At 39.0% G+C, this 21,084-nt stretch overlaps 1 protein-coding gene and 1 long non-coding RNA gene across 2 annotated transcripts in view; one reads left to right on the forward strand and one right to left on the reverse strand.

The window, feature by feature from the left end:
- Positions 1 to 4,269: 4,269 nt before the first annotated feature.
- Positions 4,270 to 17,867, reverse strand: LOC124292327. The gene is made up of 3 exons (XR_006902423.1): positions 17,857 to 17,867; positions 17,815 to 17,817; positions 4,270 to 4,368 (listed from the first exon to the last, which is right to left on the reverse strand). It is a non-coding gene; the product is annotated as an uncharacterized LOC124292327 (long non-coding RNA).
- Positions 15,500 to 21,084, forward strand: part of LOC124292326 (centrosomal protein of 78 kDa-like) — a 192,461-nt gene continuing 186,876 nt past the window's right edge. Inside the window, exons 1-3 of the mRNA XM_046729396.1 lie at positions 15,500 to 15,583; positions 17,206 to 17,400; positions 19,752 to 19,852. Of these exons, the coding sequence (XP_046585352.1) occupies positions 17,249 to 17,400; positions 19,752 to 19,852 (253 nt within the window). The 5' untranslated portion in view covers positions 15,500 to 15,583; positions 17,206 to 17,248. The remainder of the gene's footprint in view (positions 15,584 to 17,205; positions 17,401 to 19,751; positions 19,853 to 21,084) is intronic.

Genomic DNA, 21,084 nt, shown 5'->3' on the forward strand with positions numbered 1-21,084 from the left:
CACCCAGCTGTGGACCGCCTCCGTGGTGTAGTGGTTAGAGCGTCCGCCCGGAGTGCGGAAAGTCGCGGGTTCGATCCCCGACCGCGTCATACCAAAAGACGTTAACATATGGTACTTGTTGGTCCCTGCCTGGCGCTCGGGATTAATGGGTACAACAAGGACTGGTCGGCTCGGAGTCGGAGTATAATGTGTCTGAGTGGGGTATTCATGCTTCACTGCGGCATGGTATCTCAGTGGGCTAGCACTATAAAACCAGCTTCAGTCTGGGCTAGTACAAGCAGCCGCACATACACATCGAGACGCATGCACGTCGTCACATGAGCGAAATATTCTCAAGCACGACGTTAAACCCAATTCCCCACCACCACCCAGCTGTGAATGAGCACCTCGTAAGGATGGGAAAGAAACATTAACTTTGTGCGCCTATTAATTGAAAATACGATGTGCCGTTGAGGTTGACATCCAGTGATCGAGGGAAAAAACAGCCTTTGAGCATGCATGTAGATGGGATGGACTATAGCAGTATATACCCATATATAATAATAATCATGACCACCATGCGCATCGATCTATACGTAACGGATGCTGCCTGGGAATTAAATTCCACAGGAATGGGCGATTTGTCCAAGCAATTAAAGCACTTACAGAAAGCGCTACCTATTGTATTTAAGAAATCCAGGAACGTTAATTTACCTTTACATTGCCTTTTAGATGCATTTGATGTTATGGTTGTTCCAATTCTCTTGTATGGCTCAGAGATATGGGGACACGAGAACTTGGATATAATAGAAACAATTCACTTAAAGTTTCTGAAATTAGCTTCCGGTTTGAGAAAAAGCACCCCAAATTATATGCTTTACGGTGATTTTGGAAGAGAGCCTTGGGTATCAAAATCTATAAGCGATTTATTTGACATTAGCATAAATTATCCTCTGAGAACACATATTGGAAACCATCCCAGATTATATATGACTGTGTTAACCACATCTGTGACAATACATATAAAATCCCATGGTTACGTTTTGTGAAACATATCCTTGATGTTTGCGGACTATTATACGTGTTTCTAAATCCGTCTGTATATATGCTCGAAGCCCTGGCTTGTCTCAGTGTTCGAAAACACCTACAGATCCCCGTTTTTCCAAAATTGGAAGTCTAATGTTGATTCAAGTTTCAAGGGTGATTATTATAAACATTTCAAAACGCAACCAATCTCAGAAAAATATCTTCTTCTTCCAAAAAGCATATATATATATATTACCCAAGTTTAAAGTTCAGAACATCTAACCATAAATTACCAATTGAGACAGGCCGATGGTTGATCATTCCACGTGAAGACCGACAATGTCCACTTTGTGTTTCAAACGCTGTTGGAGACGAGTTTCACTACTTCTTTAGATGTGAAGCTTTTCTCCACCTGCGATATCAATCTCTGAAGCTAAATACTTAGAATACTTAAATTTGTTTATCTCAAAGAAACTCTTGTCTACTACCAGCATAAGCGACCTTAAAGGCCTTTCTAAATTACTGAATCCCATATTTAATGCATGCATTTAAAAAATGAAATATTGTTGTTATTTATAAGCTGCTATCTTGTATATTATGTAAATGTATATACGCTTATCTCATGTATACCGCCTTTGGCGGTTTCTAGAGAATACAGAGTTTGTAGGATACGATGGCAAGTACCAACCAAGAGTCCCAGCGAGACTTACCACCCGATCTTGTTACAACCGCCTCTTACGACAAGCATGGGCTTTTCAATACAAATTCTTCACGAAGGTGCATAGGGGCGGTTGGGTAGGTTGCCCGTGCACAATGATCTACATGCGAAGCATGTTTCCAGAGTTTACCGTATGCTGCAATATTCCTAGCAGCATAAAACCTAGACTAACGCTTTGTCTGAATACCGTATTTCCTATAATAAGCACCGAGCCCCTATAATAAGCGCCGGGAGTAAAGCAGTTAACTATAACAATTACGGTAATGACACCCAATAAGCGCACAGGAGAGGGGGCCTCTAATAAGCGCCGGGTCTGGAGTGAGTGAGTTTAGTTTTACGCCGCACTCAGCAATATTCCAGCCATATGGCGGCGGTCTGAAAATAATCGAGTCTGGACCAGAAAATCCAGTGATCAACAACATGAGCATCGATCTGCGCAATTGGGATACGATGACATGTGTCAACCAAGTCTGCGAGCCTGACCACCCGATCCTGTTAGTCGCCTCTTACGACAAGCATGGGTTACTGAAGAGCAATATTCTAACCTGGACATTCACAGGTCCATGACAATCGGGACTAGAACTAGTGGTCAACAGTTACTGCTGTGAAATATGTGTAGGATATAACATGACCCGTGGGCATTATTGAAAAGTAAGCCCGCTTCCCGCGGGAAATGCCCAAGGGCCGTTGATCCTTCGTAGCCTAGTGGATTAAAACCGCCAAGCTAGTAAGCGAAGGGTTGAGGGTTCGAAACCGGGTGTCTGCACTACATGTTGGAAATTGTCAATAATGTCATATTTTAAGATCGCGTTTAGTGATGGCAAGACAAAGTCGTATCAATCTTCAAAACAAGTAATAATTCAAACTCAAGGGCAATTCCTCAGAAAATCCCCAGGCAGAGGGACGTTATTAAGATAATGCCCGGGGCACAGGGACGTTATTAAGATAATTGCCCGGGACAGAGGGACATTATTTAGATAATTGCCCGAGGAAACGAGATTGTATCAGATTTGAGGATATTAAGAGAAAAAGTGTCCCCTAAGAACAATAGAGTGACGTCACTGTCGGTTGATGAGTACACATATACAGTACAACCAGACATTATTGAGAATTTAAAGAATGTAATATTTTTTTTCTGACTCATTACTCACGTATTAAATGTGAATATTAGCAGAACATAACTCAAGATTCAAAGACAGGTGAACAGTTAGTATTTTGTCAAGTCACCATGGGCAGCAATGCAGGCTTCAATGCGGCGGGGCATACTATTGATCAAAGACGTTAGAAAGTCGTGGTCCATGCTGTCCCAATATCGGACCACCTCTTCTTTCATTTCAGCAATATTTGTCAGATTTTTCTTATTGACACTTTTCTGCATAAGTCCCCAAACACTTTCAATTGGATTTAGGTCAGGGTTATAGCTTGGCCAATCTAATAATGTCATATTTTGGGTCCGAAACCAGGCCTGTGAATGCTTTGAGCGATGCTTTGGGTCGTTGTCCTGCTGGAAAATCCAAAGCTTTCCATAGAACACGTGAGCAGATGGAAGTAAATGTCCATTGAGAATATCTGTGTACCGCTCACTCTTCATATTCCCTTCAAATACACAGAGGGGCGTTGCCCCTAACACAGATCTATATGCCACCACACACGTTAAATTTCGGACTGTACTTTGGGCGCTGATACAAAGGTTTTTAGCTTGTTTGGTTCAGAATTTCAGTGTATTAGGAAACAGCCACACAGAACTTTCATCTGAGAAAATCACATTGTCCCAGTTAAAATTTCTATGCTGTAAGCACCAGTTCAACCTTCGCTCCTTTTGTTCAGGTATCATGATTGGTGATGGAATTCCTCGACTTTTCTGCCAACCCATTGCATGCAGCTCAGTTCTAATTGTCTCCTTACAGACAGCCACAGTTCCTCTATCAATCATATCCAGCTTTAAGTTTTCTAAACACCTTCGTTTGTTTTTAGAAACAAGATAACCAAGCCGCCTCCTGTCACCGACAGTCAATTTTCTGGAACTACCTGCGCCTCCCTGGTGCTCAATGCCATATCCATTTGCAATATTTTTCAAAACACGATAAACAGTGGACAAAGGGATGCCTGTTCTACTTGAAATCACTTTAGCTGATCTGATGGCCTTGTTATAATACTCTAAAATCAACTTCTTCTCTAAATCATCCATAATGAAGATCACTGAAAATGTCGTCTGCTAGCAAGTAAAGAAAGGGGGATAACTCTTCACAAACTAATGAAAAAGGATTAACGGAGTTGTCTCTCATGAATGAAACCAAGCACTTGATAGCTGGTCAAGGTTGTTTATACTAGAAATCCAATTAAACAAATTCCTAAAATTCTCAATAATTTCTGGTCATACTATACAGCTAGTTCACCTGGTGTGTATTTCTGTTACCATACTAAGTGAGTGTTATGTTATTTTCGGACCATAACGCCGAAACGTATGATCCTTAGTGAATAATGATGAATTGTGTTTCATGATTCGTCTTCACGTTCAAGAAAATCGAAGGAGAGTTTACGTTTTACGCCGCTTATTGCAATATTCCAGCAATATCACGACAGGGGACACCAAAAATAGGCTTTACACAATGTGCCCATGTGAGGTATCGAACCCGAGTCCTCGGCTACCGTACCGCTCTCCATGTTAAGTGAATGGGAGAATGTACTGGTGTGGTCACCATCCAAACAGACATGAAGCCCTAAGTGGATTCTCAAGCAGCTTTGCCAAATGAAATGAAACTATCCTCTGAGTGAATATAGTTTTACGCGCCTTTACCAATATTAATATATAACTCCAGCAATGTCAAAGCGGAGGGCACCAAAAGTAAGCTTCATACATTGTACTCATGTGGGGAATCGAACCGGGTCTTCGGCGTGGCGTGGGAATGCATTAACCACAAGGCTACCCCACTGCCCAACTTTGATAGTACACGGAGACAAAGGTGACTGGCGAATATTAATTGGACTGCATGCATCAAAACGTCTTCAAGCAATACTGTGTTCATGCGGCGACTACAGAGACATCTGTACAACCGTGAACAAAACACGTGTGTATATAGTCATCATAGAAAACAATTACCTCATTTCACAGCTCATATCATAACTAAACTTAGGTGATTAACAAAACTTAGTATGCTGTCTGTGAGGAATAATAAATGCATAATAATTTGTTTTGTGTACATAAACATAAGGCTTCAGCTACCCACAAACTCTGTGCGTGCGTGTGTGTGTGCGTGCGCGCGCGCGTGAGTGTGTGTGTGTTAGGGGTGGGTTTAGGGAGAGGTGTTATTACCAGATAGGGACTTTGATGTTTGACTTTCATGCCAGAAGGGGTGGTGGGGTAGCCTAGTGGTTAAAGTGTTCGCTCGTTACGCCGAAGACCCGGGTTCGATTCCCCACATGGGTACAATATGTGAAGCCCATTTCTGGTGTCCCCGCCGTGATATTGCTGGAATATTGCTACAAGCGGCGTAAAAAACTAAACTGAGTCACCCACTCATGCCAGAGCCCTGGACCCCTTAAAATTCAAAACCATTTCACAAATGTTCTTGTCTGTGCGATCTCATGCATACCCTAGCCTCATGCATACCCCAGCCTACCCTAAAGAGAACAGAAACTATGAATACACAATGTAGAACCGAAAATGATGGTTGTATTTTCGTACAACCATCGATCTGCGCAACCGATGATGTGTGTCAACCAAGCCAGCGAGACTGACTACCCGATCCCGTTAGTCGCGAGTTTGCTGGAGATCAATTCTAACCCGGACCTTCACGGGTAGCCTGAAATAATAATAATTGCAGATTGTATTTAAAAGTCCAGAATGTGATATAACACAACTTTTAGTTAAACTGAGGACTTAACTTGGGCTTTTTTTCGAGCAGATCATAGATGCATAACGTAGTTCCCCTTTACTTACACTTAAGTCAATACGCTTTCAAGAAAGGCATTGCAATGACAGCCAGTCTAAAAGTGATCACATCACGTTACTGTTTGCCACAGTTGATGCGTTAATGAATGATATTTCCTGGTGGAATGGGCAAGAGTTAACAATCAGTTGTTAGTTTCATTGACTCATGTTTTAGTAAGGGTTCAGTGTTTTGTTTTCACTCAAAATTTGAGAAAATTCATTACCCAGAATAAACTGAAATCGATATTTAGCTCAACATAGTAGACAATTTACGTTTAGTAGATAGGTTACTTGAGTTGCTTTGACGTTTTGTTTTGGAAATGCAGTTGAGTTAGAAATTCATCTGTTGGCTAATTTATGAAAAGTATTGAAAATCAAAATGAAATTGTAGTTATGGTAAGGTAGATATGGTTTCGTCTTAAAAAAAGTGGGGGGCTAAGCCCCCCCCCCCTCCTGTTCCTACGCCCCTGTATTTCCCTATAAGATCGATGTCACGACCATTAACTGCCTTCATGTAGAGATGTATCCAGTTAACGTAAACTCGGATGATTGTCCGCTGATAAAACTTCATATTTCTGACAAAACCGCCGCTCATCCCGCCATCTACATACTCCTGACATGCATGTTTGTTCCATATGAACGCACATGATCAAGGCCTCCACACGACCTCAGCTGACACTACAACTGCCTGTCTACGGTAACTGGGGTATCAGTGGGTGTGGACAGCACCCGCAACTCATTCTTACACTTCACCATGAATGCGGAAGGTTATACTTTCCCCGATACACCCCCTATATCTACTGACCACATTCTTCACAGGGAAAGTCCAGCATAGCATGGCTTTCTGGGAATGGAGCCCACGTGACCACGGACAGTTGTAGTGTGTAACCCAGGTCCAGGCACCTTGGTCGTCCAGGTTTAACCAACTAAAGTTACAGAATGTTTACATTAAATCTAAGTCGCAGTGGCTTCGGAAAATAAAGAGAGGAGGTGCTGATTTGGGACCATAACGCGGAAGTCATTCTCAAAGATGCAGCTTTTTCCCGTATCAGGATTAAAACCTCAATAAAGCCGTCAAATCTTATCAGTGTGTTACAAATCTGATTTCTCCTTCATTGCCAATATCTAATCTTACTTGGGAAGTTTTTATCACAAACAAAAAGATCAAATAATGTATATTTTTTCCTTTTTTGTAACAAGGGGCATGCATTTTGTCATGTATCCATGTGTAAAACACAAACATCATGTGTCTGCTGCGCACTAAATTTTATTTAGGAAGACATTGTTTCTGGAGTGGTTGAACAGAATAGACCTTTTTCCCATTCCTGGTAGATGTTCATGATTTTCAAGCTGAATTTTGATATAAAAAACAACCTCTTTTTCTTGTATACAAGAAAAATGTCTTTCCTGTAAAAGTTCCATAGAATTATGAAATAATTAATGATCCCTCATCCTGTGAAAGTGGAACTACATGTTATGCTTATTAACAACTTCCGGTTGAGAGTGATGAACATGTGGTGTTGAGTTCAAGACAATATTTTCGAAGAAAATCAAGTTGAAAAGGTCAGCATTTGCGAGTATTTTTTATAGGTGTCTTTTAGATAACATCAATTATAAAAAAATACCCAAATTTTCCACAAGTATGTTTTTCTTTTTGCATTAGGAACCATAATTTAAACACAAGAATGTTGTCTAAAATGGGAAAGGGACTAGTCATTATTTTTCTCTTAATTTACTCTTACAATTTGTCTTTCATATAACAGTCTTTTCTGTAACAGCTATTTTGTTATTGGAAAGACCTTCAGTGTTACTTCAAAGAAACATCAATAATGATTAGTCACATATTCTTCTATTTTAATGTCAATGTCATTAACAGTTGACTTGTGGTAATGATCTAAGGTTTATATATGCTGAGGCTGAAACATGTTTTACTCTTTCTTGTCTGAATACAATCATACTAATTATTGTCAAAGGTCGTTATTGGAAAGACCAATTCTGTAACTGCAAAGACAATTCAATACAAATTTGTAAATAAACCTTATCTCTGGTAGGTCTTTGTTCATCTAGATTTGCTTTGTGCTCATATTAGGACCTTTAAGATTATATTTTGAGTAACAATTTATATTTTCCCTAAAAATTTGTATGCAATAGTCTTTCAAAAATAGCTGTTACTTAAAAGACTTACGTTGCTAGTGCAAAGACAGTTTAATACTAATTATTTTTCATTTTTGTCTTTCTCTCCTGATTCATTCAGATGAGCAATAAATATATGAGATAAGATTACGTTATGCTTCACAAAGAAGTCTGTTCTAGAAACTTTGAATGCTTTTATGCATTTTTAAAGACTGTTATTTGAAAGACAGTGTGTGACTGTGACTATAATAAATATGACATCGTAATGATCAGTCTGCAAAACCATGAAAGTGTTAACATCCTAGTTTCCTATATAAAATTAATGTGTCATAATCTGAAACAAAATTTCAATGAAACATTCATTTCAGTATGTTTTTCAGAATTGTCAAGATGGGTAGTGCAAATGCGGAGATTAATTTTAGTGATTGATTTGTTACTTTGACAGCTTGAGGGAGATGATCAAAACTTTGATACTTTTGTTGGTTGCAAGCCTGTTTGAAAGTTTGAGGAGATGATCAAAACTTTGATACTTTTGTTTGAACCTGTTTGACAGCTTGATAAATTCATGACAATTACAGTCATACTTGTTGTGAAATGAGTTTCTGAGTTCCTAGAAAACAAATTTCAAAATTGTAACTGCTACTTTTATTGTTGTTTATTCAAAGCACAATGTCTAAAGTTTTTATTGAACATCAGAATTTAATTCTTCTTTGTCTTCCATCAACTTCATCTGAAATGTCTTTCCAGTAACACTGACATGTCTTTAGGGTAACACATAGGCTAAGTTCCAAAATATAGACTTTATATTTTGCACTTCTAGTATGGTAAACACAATACTTTTATAAATTGATTAATGTGAACCTGTCTTATCTCCACTGCCATAGATGTATTCTTATCCTAACTCAAATATACGACTGAATTGTGTTCCCTGTAACAAACATGCCACTGTTCCTCACCATATCTCCATGGAGATATACATATAACACGTAACACTTACTATACTTCTGAGGGTAACAGGCAAAAACTCTTCCTTTCAATACATATAGATCAAAGATATTTGCTACAATTCAATAGTTTTTCAAATTTATTTGATATACTTTCTTTCCAATAACATAGGGTGTCTTTGGCATAACGATACTGTCTTTCATATAACAGGACTAAAAAGTAAATGTTTTATGATCTAACGAGTAAGACATTGTCAGAAATCACTCTCTTCAAATCACCTTCAGTGCAATGATTTTTGAGGGGAGACAGTTGAAAGGATGTCAAGAGTATTGCAAAGTACCCACAGATTTCACTTTTTCATCTGACACAGTGTAGAACAGGTTTATTTCATAAAGACACCATTTTAGAACTGATTTTTTAAGTGTTAGTAACAAAATAACACATAAGAAAGATTTTACAATACAATATCTTTACATATCAATGTATTTTTAAGAAAAATGTGGATATTACTGTTGTTACAGGAAAGACATTGTGTCTTCGTCCTAATTAGTTTAATTAGTCTTCATAAAAATATGGCACATAAATAAGCCTCAGATACTATTGATATGTGAACCGTAACAACGTATCTTGCCATTTGTGAAAATAAAACCTGACGATTTTGTATTTCAATTATGTTGTCTTTTGTACACCAAATAGCTGCAACTTTTGAGAATGACTCGGAAACGTATGATCCTTAGTGAATAATGATGAACATATGTATTGTGTTTCATGATTCCTCTTCAATTTTAAGAAGATCGAAGGAGGGTTTTAGTTGTACGCAGCTTTTAGCAACATTGCAGCAATCTCACGGGTGGGGGACACCAGAAATGGGCTTCCCGCATTCACCCATGTGGGGAATCGAACCCGATCCTTCAGCGTAAGGGGCGGTGGGGTAGCCTAATGGTTAAAGCGTTCGCTCGTCACACCGAAGGCCCGGGGTCGATTCCCCACATGGGTACAACGTGTGAAGCCAATTTCTAGTGTCTCCCTCCACACACACACACACATACACACACACATATTCCTTTGCAACCTTTTGGGCTTACACAAACAAAAATTGGCTTGCTACGCGCCTGCCTTTCTCTGATAATGCACGCCTTAAAGCGTCCATTTTATACTCGCTCTTAAGGCACGACCATATGCGATGTTTCCACTGTGAATTATTTCAGGAAATGTTCTCTAAATTTACCAGTGATGAAAAGATCGAGTCGCTTTGCATCGGACACAATTTTTAAGTAACCGTAGATGAAGAATGATTAAGTTGACCGGTTTCGTTAAGAGTGCACAAGGTTTAGCGTAGTTTTCATGCATACATTTTCACAACAGTGAGGAAAATTTCCATAAGAAAACTATAACATAAGTTATTTTTCACATCAAAATGAAAATTCAGGGCTGGCGGGGGATGGGAAAGAATGAAAAAGTACGGACAGCCTAATGCGTGTCATCATTTATATCAGTTGAACACTGAAGGCATTTGGTATTTTTAGGTTTTATTCTTAAATGTAATCATCATTTCTCTACCTTTAGATTGAACGAGTGTACATCTTGATTTATACTGTTCTAAATTACGAATTCTGGAAAAATAGACATTATGGCTTTTCAAGTTGTAATTTGTCAATAACACTCTCTTGGTCATGTTTTATCTTACCTGTAACAGCCTGATCAGTTTGTTCGCCTTTTAAGACTAGCATATCACTGAGAAAATATATCTCTGAGTAAATAGTTAATATGTTAATTCGTCTTGTGCATTCTTAAAACATAACAAGACAAGGTAAAATATATTTTGCTCGAAAAAGTTTCGAACGCTGCAACCCGACTGTCAAAATTAACCAAAGAAGTATCTGTGGAGCACCGTTACAAAAAACAATCAAGAAGTCTTTTAAATAAAACAAGTGTATGAGTGAATGAGTCGGTTCAGTTTTACGCTGATTTTAGCAATATTCCAGCAGTATCACGGCGGGGGACACCAGAAATGGGTTTCCCCTAGGATTCAGAAAGGGCAGGGTAACTGCGTAAAAAAGGGCGCTTCACACATTAACATGTTACTTGTTAGCATGCGTGTCGTAATTTAAAGCAACTAACGGGATCGGGTGGTCAGGCTCGCTGATTTGGTTGACACATGTTATCGGTTTTACGCCGCTTTCAGCAATATTCCTGCCATATATCATGGCGGGGACACCAGGAATGGGCTTCACACATTGTATCCCAACACGAGCTGAATTCGACGTTCTGGTGATTTCGACGATTGCATTGCTCGCGCTATATCGGGTGAGTACGTGTGCGATCGGAGTGCACAAACAGTTTCACTGGTAGGGCGGGTGCCCAGTCGATGTTTTATTGACAATGGAAATCGGGAAGTAAAGTTATATAAAAGCAAACAAACATCAATATTGTTTACCCGAGATCGTTAATACCACTTCAGATGCAAATCAGTTGCCTTTATAACAAAAAATAGAAAGCGAAAATTCAGTTAGATGAGTCGTCTGCTGGTGACAGGCAATATATACATAGGAAGCCACGTGACCACAACACTCCCTCGCAGTGCGGAGCAAAAAGTATGGCTCATCGTCGAAAACCCATACAAAATACCCGCATGTTACGAGCGGCAACAGTTTCGCCGATACGATGCCATCAACACTATTTTTGTAGGGAACACTTGATATTTTTGTGTGAAATAGATGAATATATCCTTTATCAGTCAAGGTTAGTAAAATAAAAACTTGAAATGGTATTACAGATAAAAAATACGTTTTTGTCTTACATCGTCGAAAACCCCTAACACCGGGATACCCATATGAGGAATCGAACCCGGGTCTTCGGTGTGACGAGCGAACGCTTTAACCACTAGGCTATCCCACCGCCCTCCATGTTCTTCGAACATCTAAACGACTAAGAAAGACTTATAAAATACATTCTTATAAAAAACATGTTATTTAATTACATATTTCCGCAGGTATCTTGTCATTGTAAAATTCCAATTCATTCATCTAAAATTCAAAACAGGGCAAGAAGTCACATTGAAAATGTTCATTTTAGCAATCATTTACATAAGAAACACCATTAGTTACTCTAAGCTATTATTCATTCCATTTTAAATGAATTCTTACCAACTTGTTTGAAATAAATTGGCCGTCACTGGTCCAAATATGTGTCGTCTGCTTCCTTTCCGAATCTTGTATGAACGCGCAGGGAAAACTCGTGCAACGAAAGTGTGCTCTGATTGGTTAAACTCTTCATCGCGACACCACGTGACAATGCTTGCGAACACCTGCGTGTTATGTATAACGCAAGAAACTTTGACATTTGTTTATGTAAACATTCTTCAACCGTGGCAACGGTTAAGATGTCTAGGTGTAAATCAGTTAAACTGTGTTGTTGACATTGTTGCATGCTTGATCTATTGATTTATGCTAACCAACGAAATGCTTCTGGGTTGAGGTTTTGACTTTTCACAAGTGCCCGATCATATCATATTTAGATATTTAATAAAACAAATCTCCAAATGGACTTATTTTGAGGCTAACAGTCCGTTTTTTCAATTCAAACATGCCTTCAACGATAGTTTTATTTACCGCATACTCATTACAGAAAATGGAGCGGTAGGATAGCCTAGTGGTTGAAGCGTCCGCTCGTCACGCCGAAGACCCGGGCTCGACTCCCAACATGGGTACATTGTGTGAAGCCCATTTCTGGTGTAACCGCCGTGATATTGTTGAAATATTGCTAAAAGCGGCCTGAAACCATGCCATGCCCGTATTTACACCTGGCCGCCGTATGGCTGGAATATTTCTGAGTGCGGCTTTGAACAAAAAAGCAAACGAGCCAAGACAAACTAAGAGTGAGTGAGTGAGTTTAGTTTTACGCTGCTTTTAACAATATTCCAGCAATATCACGGCGGGGGCACACCAGAAATGGACTTAACACATTGTGCCTATGTGGGGAATCGAACCCGGGTTTTCGGCGTGACGAGCGAACGCCTTAACCACTAGGCTACCCCACCGCCCCCGACAAACTAAGAGGTGTGACGAATGTCTACAGTAGGGGGTATTGCACCGTCAGAATCTGTAGCTATACAGGACGGTAGTCCGGTGGTGAGATTGTTTGCCCGTCACGTCGAAAACCCGGGTTCGATTCCCCACAAGGGTTAGTGTTCCCCCAAGGATTCAGAAAGTGCAGGGTAACTGCGTAGAAAAGGTCGCTCCACATTAACATGTTATTTGTTAGCATTGGTTTTCAGCAAACCATGCGTGTCGTAAAAGGCAACTAACGGGATCGGGTGGTCAGACTCACTGATTTGGTTGACACGTGACACGTGTCGTATCCCAACTGCGTAGATCGATGTTCATGCCGTTGATCATGGGATTGTCTGGTCCAGATCCACACAACAATTAGTTTAAGTTTATTACTGGTCAAGTATTTGGTCACATCTGCTATATGTGACGCCCATCTCTGGTGTCCCCCTCGTAAAATTGCTCCAATATATAGTCTGTTTGCGGTGAAAACGTACCAATGAATTTCACTTTAAACAAAAAATGTAAATCAAATAAAGAGAAATTAAGATTGTGAATCCTCATAATTTTACATTGCCATTTCAAAATTTAAATCTCAGATGTTTATTCAACTTAGGATAAAAGTTGTTTAACAAACGATCCTAGTTTCAAATCGGTATTATTGGTTTGTATTACAAGGGGGTATGCACATTAAATGAAACACCGAGAACAAGGAGGGTTGGTCTAAGTTAACGCTCATCACGTACCGCACGTGCATTTGTTTCACTGTTCCAACTACTGCGCTTACCCCCTTGTAATACAAACCAATATAAGCGATTTGAAACAATGATCGTTTGTTAAACAACTTTTTTTCTTCTTAAGTTGAATAAAAATCTAAGATTTAATTTTTAAATTGGCAAGGTAGAATTATGAGGATTCGCAATCTTAATTTCAGTGTATTCGATTTACGTTTTTGTTTAAAGTGAAATTCACCGGTACGTTTTCACTGCAAACTGACTATTTTTAGTATCGAAGTAAACCCTCACTCACTCAAACTGATTCCAGAGTTATTAAACTGGATGACGCAATTAAGTGGTGTGACGGATGTTTGCAGAGGGTTGTTTGTTTGTTGTTTTACGCCGCACTCAGCAATATTCCAGCTTATATGGCGGCGGTCTGTAAAAATAATAAGCGAGTCTGGACCAGACAACCCAGTGATCATCAACATGAGCATCGTTCTACGCAATTTGGATACGACGACATGTGTCAACCAAGTCAGCGAGCCTGACCAGTCGACACTGTTAGTCGCCGCTTAAGACAAGCATGGGATACTGAAGACCAATCCTAACCCGGATCTTAACGGGTAGTTTGGAGAGGGGTTCTGGCACCATTGGTGGCTCTACACAACCTAACACTTTTCTATTGATCTTCACTTTATATACTGTAGGTTGTTATACCTATATGCACCATGTGATGACGCCTTTGCAATTAAATACACACACATACACACACATATATATACACAAGAAAAATGTCTAGACACTATAGTCCGTTTGGCTCAAAAGCGGACCGACGAATTGCAATCTAACTCGAAAACTAATAAACATAAAATACTCAATGAAACGCTGATCATAATCAAAACATCATACCAACTCTGTGATGTTTTTGCAGAATTTTTGTCCTAAAAATAAAAAAGTTGTTTAACAATCTATCATTAAAATATTGACACAGTTCACTATTTGTTACGAGGGAGGAGTGCAGAGAAAGGGACAGCCAGGTGTTCGAGAACGGATGGAGACGGCACAGCACAGGTTAATGAATAAATAACTTTGTCTGTGAACGTGCTTTTTCGAACACCTGGCTGACAGTGTAGCCTACCCATGTTGGGAATCGAACTGTAACTGCTGGGCTATCACATCTTCCTGGCGTCACAATGGATATCATCAGCTAACTAACATGTAGTCTCTGAAATGAACATATTTTACAGAAACAAATTGTTCATAAAAATTAATCATAAAATATATTGAAAACTAACGAGCACAGAGACTTTCTTCATTTTCAGACTAGCCACATATTCTACACTTGCACGGGCTCTCGTGGATATATTTGTTTCAGGGTCTGTATGACAGACGTGGATATCATGTGCCTCATAATAATTGCAAGTTTCTTTCTCCATACCTAGCTCTTGTGGTTAGATCATTCGGCCGTTACCTTGCTGTTAAAACCTTGCTAATTTAGCACACTTTCACTTCAGGTTGCTGTGGAAATGAAAAAATAACAAAACATAAATGTCGTGAAGGGTTCTACAGAAAACTTTGAATTTGGTGACATTTTCTGTTTGTTAATAATAGAATGAATATGTATGTTTTAAAACATATCATTTGGACTTTGTACTTGAAATGTTTATGAATGCAGACTTGATCTCGTCACTATGTGGCTGGAATAATGCCGATGTGACGTAAAGCCCAACTCAACTCTGCACAATGAGATCGCTGTTTAGCAGATTATCCCATGTTTTCATGACGTAATGTTATTATTTTGTATTTCCTTCATCAGTGTTCTTTAAAATGTTTATGTTGCTTAAATACAGTAGTTAATTAGTGAAACGATCCGCACAAACACTGTAGGTTACATTGCACTTAATCGTATATTTGGACGGCGTCCCAAGGATAATTCATAACATGGACAGCTGTTCACCACACCGGAAGTTTTCACAATGTCCAGGAAGTGACGTCACAACTATGGCGCCAGTGTTACGGTGTTCAAATGTGAAAATAAGCGTGTTATAAACTTTGTTTTCCAGTTACCACAAACGAAGTGAAGGTAAATCGCTCACTACTCATTTCATATACCAATTCTTGTGCGATATCCGTTGGAATTAAATCGAAACGAAAATTAAATACAGGCACACAGACCAACAACCACCTGTCAAGTGCGTGTGCAAGCACTGACACGAACACGAAAACCGGTGTCACCAAGTAGCAACCGTTTCCACAAACCATTTTCAGAACACTGAATTAAAAACAGCGGAAACTGTATGTTGCATATAACTGATAAACTCCTGTACACACCAGCGTCGAATCTCAATGATATTTCCGTATGAAAGTGATGTATTGGTTATACATATTGTCCGGTTTTCGATCATGTAAACAGATTACTGTTCTTCATAAAAATATGTTTTTGTCACACTGACATGACGTTTTCTAGTTGTTTTCAGCATTAGACATTGTACTTGTATATTAAAGGATAGTTGGTTTAATAAACGTTTATGTGAATCATCAAAGATAATTACTGAATGATTAAATATGTGTCAGTCAAGTCAGAGACCATATATAGTGGTGTCTCATCAAGTCAATTAGGCTGAAAGTGGGAGGTCGTTGTTTGTACTGCAGTGTAATCCGTTATATAGTAAAAAGAAAAAGCATCCACATAATCTAAAGATTACCCTTGTGCACTGACATGCAGTTACTATTGTACAGTGTTCATGATCACCACCTGCTATTGAGAGGAGAGTTTGGAGACTGGTTACACAGATACTATCATACATAGTAGGAAAAGGTTTACTAACAACAACCGCATCAATGTCAATTAAATGACAATATGTTAATTCAGATTTATTTGTGAACAAAGTCCTATGGCATTTTGGCATTTTGAATTTGATTGATTTGAGATCATTATTATATCATTGACGTTCTTTGCTTACCAGCAACATAATATGAATTATTTGCAAGACTATTCTATAGAACATTAATTACAGTGATGACAATTCTCAGCTGATCCGCGGATTTCCGCCAATTTCATTTCAAATTGATTAATTCTGTGAATTGTCTAAATCCGTTGAGAAACCCTGAATTCGATGACACAATATTATGTTTTCAGATGAAAATAGATTTTCCGGTTGCCATCCCTGTGATTACATTTGAATTGTAATGATACACGATCTGAACTGTCTTAGCCATAACAAGTGAAACACATTCAAGATCCATTTAGTTGTGTTGATTGTGTTACCATCATGAAACCATTTATATTCACATGTTGCATAGTGTACAATGTTCAACAATGAACACATTTACATATTTGGAACTTCAAAAACACATTTGGATGGATTGTTTTTCCGATTTGGGGATCGCCCAAGGTGCTTAGCAAAGTTATACTGTGATATTTTTTAATTTATCAAGAATTATCACAAATTACACCTCTTGAACTTGTGCATAAACATGTCACAACCCACCAGTGATGTGACATATATCCGTTTCTTTGAAACATTTTTGGCATATTTTATCAAAGCTACGTCTCAGATATTTATCGAACATTGATCAATATTTAGTTAACAATTATCGATCTCTATGATTTATATTGATAGCCAGCCGTACAATCATATAAAAAAATAAATTGATTTCTTATTGTTTAATGATGCAATCTCACTTTTAACTTGATGTTCACAGGTGTACATTTTGACTTGCGTCTGTACTGTGAGTGTCACTCAAGATGATTGAGAGCGTGCAGGTGAGACAGAGTGGTGCCTATGACTTTGAGAATCACTATGACAACCTGTGTGCATTGCAAGATTCGGTGCCACTTGCTGCGGTCAAGGCCCACCTTTGTCAGGGAGTGCTGGACATCAATGGAGATCGAGTCAGGTGAGATGATGCAGATTGTATACTCCAATATATGGGAAGGGGCTTCAGATCAGTTATGTTATATAACAAGGATTTTTCTAGGATCTTGGGCCTAGATTCTCTTAGCGCTAAGATAGTTGTAAGTTAATGTTGATGTATGGCACTTACGATTATCGATCGCTAAGAGAGCTTCGAAAATCTAGGTCCTGAACTTTGTCCCATTGGCAGCCAAGTGTGAAAAAAAAGAAGTTATTCTGTTTAACAAAAAAAGGATTTGGAAAGTTTCCAATTGTAACACATGTGCTTTAGAATTCATTTGATGCAACAACGGGATTGGGTGGTCAGGCTCACTGAGTCGTTTGACATTTGTCATCTTATTCTAATTACTGCTGTTGATCACTGGATTGTCTGGTCCAGACTCAATTATTTACAGACCGCCTCCATATAGCTGGAATATTGCTGAGTGCAGCTTTAAACAACAAGCCAACTAACAATCACTTGATGCAGTGAAGATATATCAGCAATAATGCCCTTTTCTTTGGTCTTGTTATCGATGACTGACTGACTGAGTTTGGTTTTACACCGCTTTTAGCAATATTCCAGCAACATCACGGCGGGGGACACCAGAAATGGGCTTCACACATTGTGCCCATGTGTTATCGATGAATGGAGAGTAGTTGAATGAGTGAATGTGTGTGGCAGCTTGACACAAGAGAGTTTTTATGGCTTTAGCCCTGTCCAGAACTAAAGCACGTGTTATACATGTAGCATCACTTTTAGCAAGTTCTGGGGCGGTGGGGTAGCCTAGTGGTTAAAGCGTTCGCTCATCACGCCGAAGCCCGGGTTTGATTCCCCACATGGGTACAATGTGTGAAGCCCATTTCTGGTGTCCCCCGCCGTGATATTGCTGGAATATTGCTAAAAAGCGGCGTAAAACTATACTCACTCACTCACTCACTTGAGCAAGTTCTGACATTATGCCTATGCTCACCCAGCAGTGAATGGGTACCTGGAAGGATGAGCGGGTAATACTGTAAACCTATTATATTTCGCGCTTTTCGCGCAAAACATTTTAGCGCGAAAATTTATACACCGTGAATAAACCTGTCATTCATTCAGTCTAGCCACGCTCGCCCCGAGTTGTTACCATAACACATCAAGTTTGAAGACAGAAATCTACGGGGAATCTTAAAATGACGACTGATAGTAGCATAAAGAATCATACTTAACTGTTGCTGTAATGGATTTCCCAAAACATAATTAAATAATGAGCCAAATCCCATTGCCAAATTAGCGAAAACAGCAATGTGTGTTGTGGCCGCCATGGAAATTGGTCACATGACAGATGGTTTGATACAAAACAGATCACCATGAAACGATTAGGAAAGAAATAATACAGCAGTATTTTATTTATTCATTAAGATTTTATTTACTAATACATCATGAAGCGAATAGTCACTTAACACTCAATCATCTCATTCACAACAACCCGGCTTGTTTGAAATCACAAAGAGCTTCATATACAGTAGAAGTTAATTCGTCAGATCGTCAGAATTCGGAACATAAGACTGATGTGTTTTTCATCTCTTCCGTGAGTAAACGGATTACTGTGTACTAGTATATCGCACAGATAGGGATTTCCTGTGAGTAAGTAATAAATGCCGCCTGACAGGTTAAGCCACTCTGTTTGTTTTCACTGCTATTAGTGGCCACCAAAGAGACAGCTGGCAGTTCCGGCAATTACTGATTGTGCGAATAATTGACCGCGCGATGTAGTCTAAACTGTCAATTCCGCGAAAATTGCACCATGCGAAAATAAGTACGTTTACAGTATGACTGTAAAAACTTCTGGCAGCTTGGATTGTATACTCCCAAGGGAACTGAGAAAACAAAAGTTGTGGAAACTGTTCTGTTGACCAGGTTAATAACAGCTTTAGAACTCTGATTGATTGTGTCTCATGTAGATATGTTATTTATGGTTTTAGTTCCAATCCAGGATATTTTAGTGAGATTTGTTGTGGCGGCAGAGTAGCCTAGTGGTTAAAGCATTCGCTTGTCATGTTGAAGGCCCAGGTTCGATTCTCCACATGGGTACAATGTGTGAAGCCCATTTCTGGTGTCTCCCGCTGTAATATTGCTGGAATACTGCTACGCTTGAACCACTAAGCTACCCAACCTCCCCAGAATATGTATTACCATACTGTAGATAATCGTAAGATATGATTCAAACAGCTTTGGCTTTCGTCGCTTGGTCTGACCTTGGTCAACTCAAATGTTGATTTGTTTGAATGTAGGATCGCACTCCGAGAAGATGAATTGACATTACTTGGATATGGTAACATTAATCTCTTTATGTCTCTGTTGTGTTTCAGGGCTAATGATTGGATGCCGATTGTGAACACACTACGGATCAACAAGAGTCTGGAGTTCGTGGCTGTGAGGAGTTACTACACGCCACCCAATGAGGAGGATGGTTAGTGTCTGTCTATCTGTCTGTCTGTCAGCAGAGATGTCAACCTATACGATTTTGTAGTATTCGTTTCTAAAAAAAACAAACCACAAAATATGCGACTACGATAGCAGTACAAATATACAATTTAAAAAAAATAATACAATTAATTATCAAATAGCATAGTTACGTACCATGCACAATAAATTTCAACCACATTTTATTCAGTATCAAGCTATATGTGGATACTTGCTACTGATTTAGGGGAGTACAATGTTAATAACAAGTTCTTAGAATGTCTATATATTTTTTATTCAATATGTAAATTCTTTGGAAAAATTAATACTAATTTCGGTCCCAAAATACTAATTTTTGCATCAGTTTTGGCCAAAAAACTACTTAGGCTAAATTGGGGTTGGCATCTCTGCTTTTGTTTAATACCTCACTGTTGAGTTGAGTCTGGACCAGGCAATCCAGTGACTGACATCATGAGCATCAATCAACACAAATGGGATATGATAACATGTGTCAATCAAGTCAGCATGCCTGATCCACCCAATCCCGTTGGTTGCCTTTTACGACAAGGTTGCTGAAGATCAGTTCCAATCCGGATCTTCACAGATCTGATGGTTAGAAATGGTGTGCCTAATTCATCTTGCCTAAGAATATATTCGTAAAAACCTAAGTTCGTCTCATCAGGCTACATACTGGTTTGGGGTTACTTGGTTGACAGGGAGTCATCATAACCCAGCGGAAAAGGATAATCTCAGTGTTTCCGTATATACCAGGCTTTGGCGGTACAAAGTTGGAATGTCCGGTAATTTCAAAGGGTGTCAGTCATAGTGTCCGGCAAATTTTTAAATCAATTTTCTAATTACCTCTGTCAACTTTATTTCTCCCCGAAAAAGATTACGTTTTCACAATGACATTGAGGTGTTGTCAAATAAAGAATAGCAGTTTTAGAACCCCAGGCTAACACTAGCGGCATTGATGCATTGCGATACCCTCTACATATCTGAAAAGCATGATCACTTGATCGATAAAATTTACAAATGACCGGTATTTGAAATGCTTGCCTGTCACAATAGGCCTAAAAAAAAATGTTGTTGTTCAGATGACCCGACTGACCCTTGAATTCTGGTGCCGACCCTATTTTTTTACGAGGTATGAATAAAATAAGCTTTCAGATACCATTGTTTTTTTCCTGGCGCCAAATGACATCGGTCATTCTGATAGAGAAAGTGGACATGATGGCC

The sequence above is a fragment of the Haliotis rubra genome, unplaced genomic scaffold, assembly GCF_003918875.1.
Source record: "Haliotis rubra isolate DU_JTF1 unplaced genomic scaffold, ASM391887v1 Scf513, whole genome shotgun sequence".
NCBI classification, from domain to species: Eukaryota; Metazoa; Mollusca; class Gastropoda; order Lepetellida; family Haliotidae; genus Haliotis; species Haliotis rubra.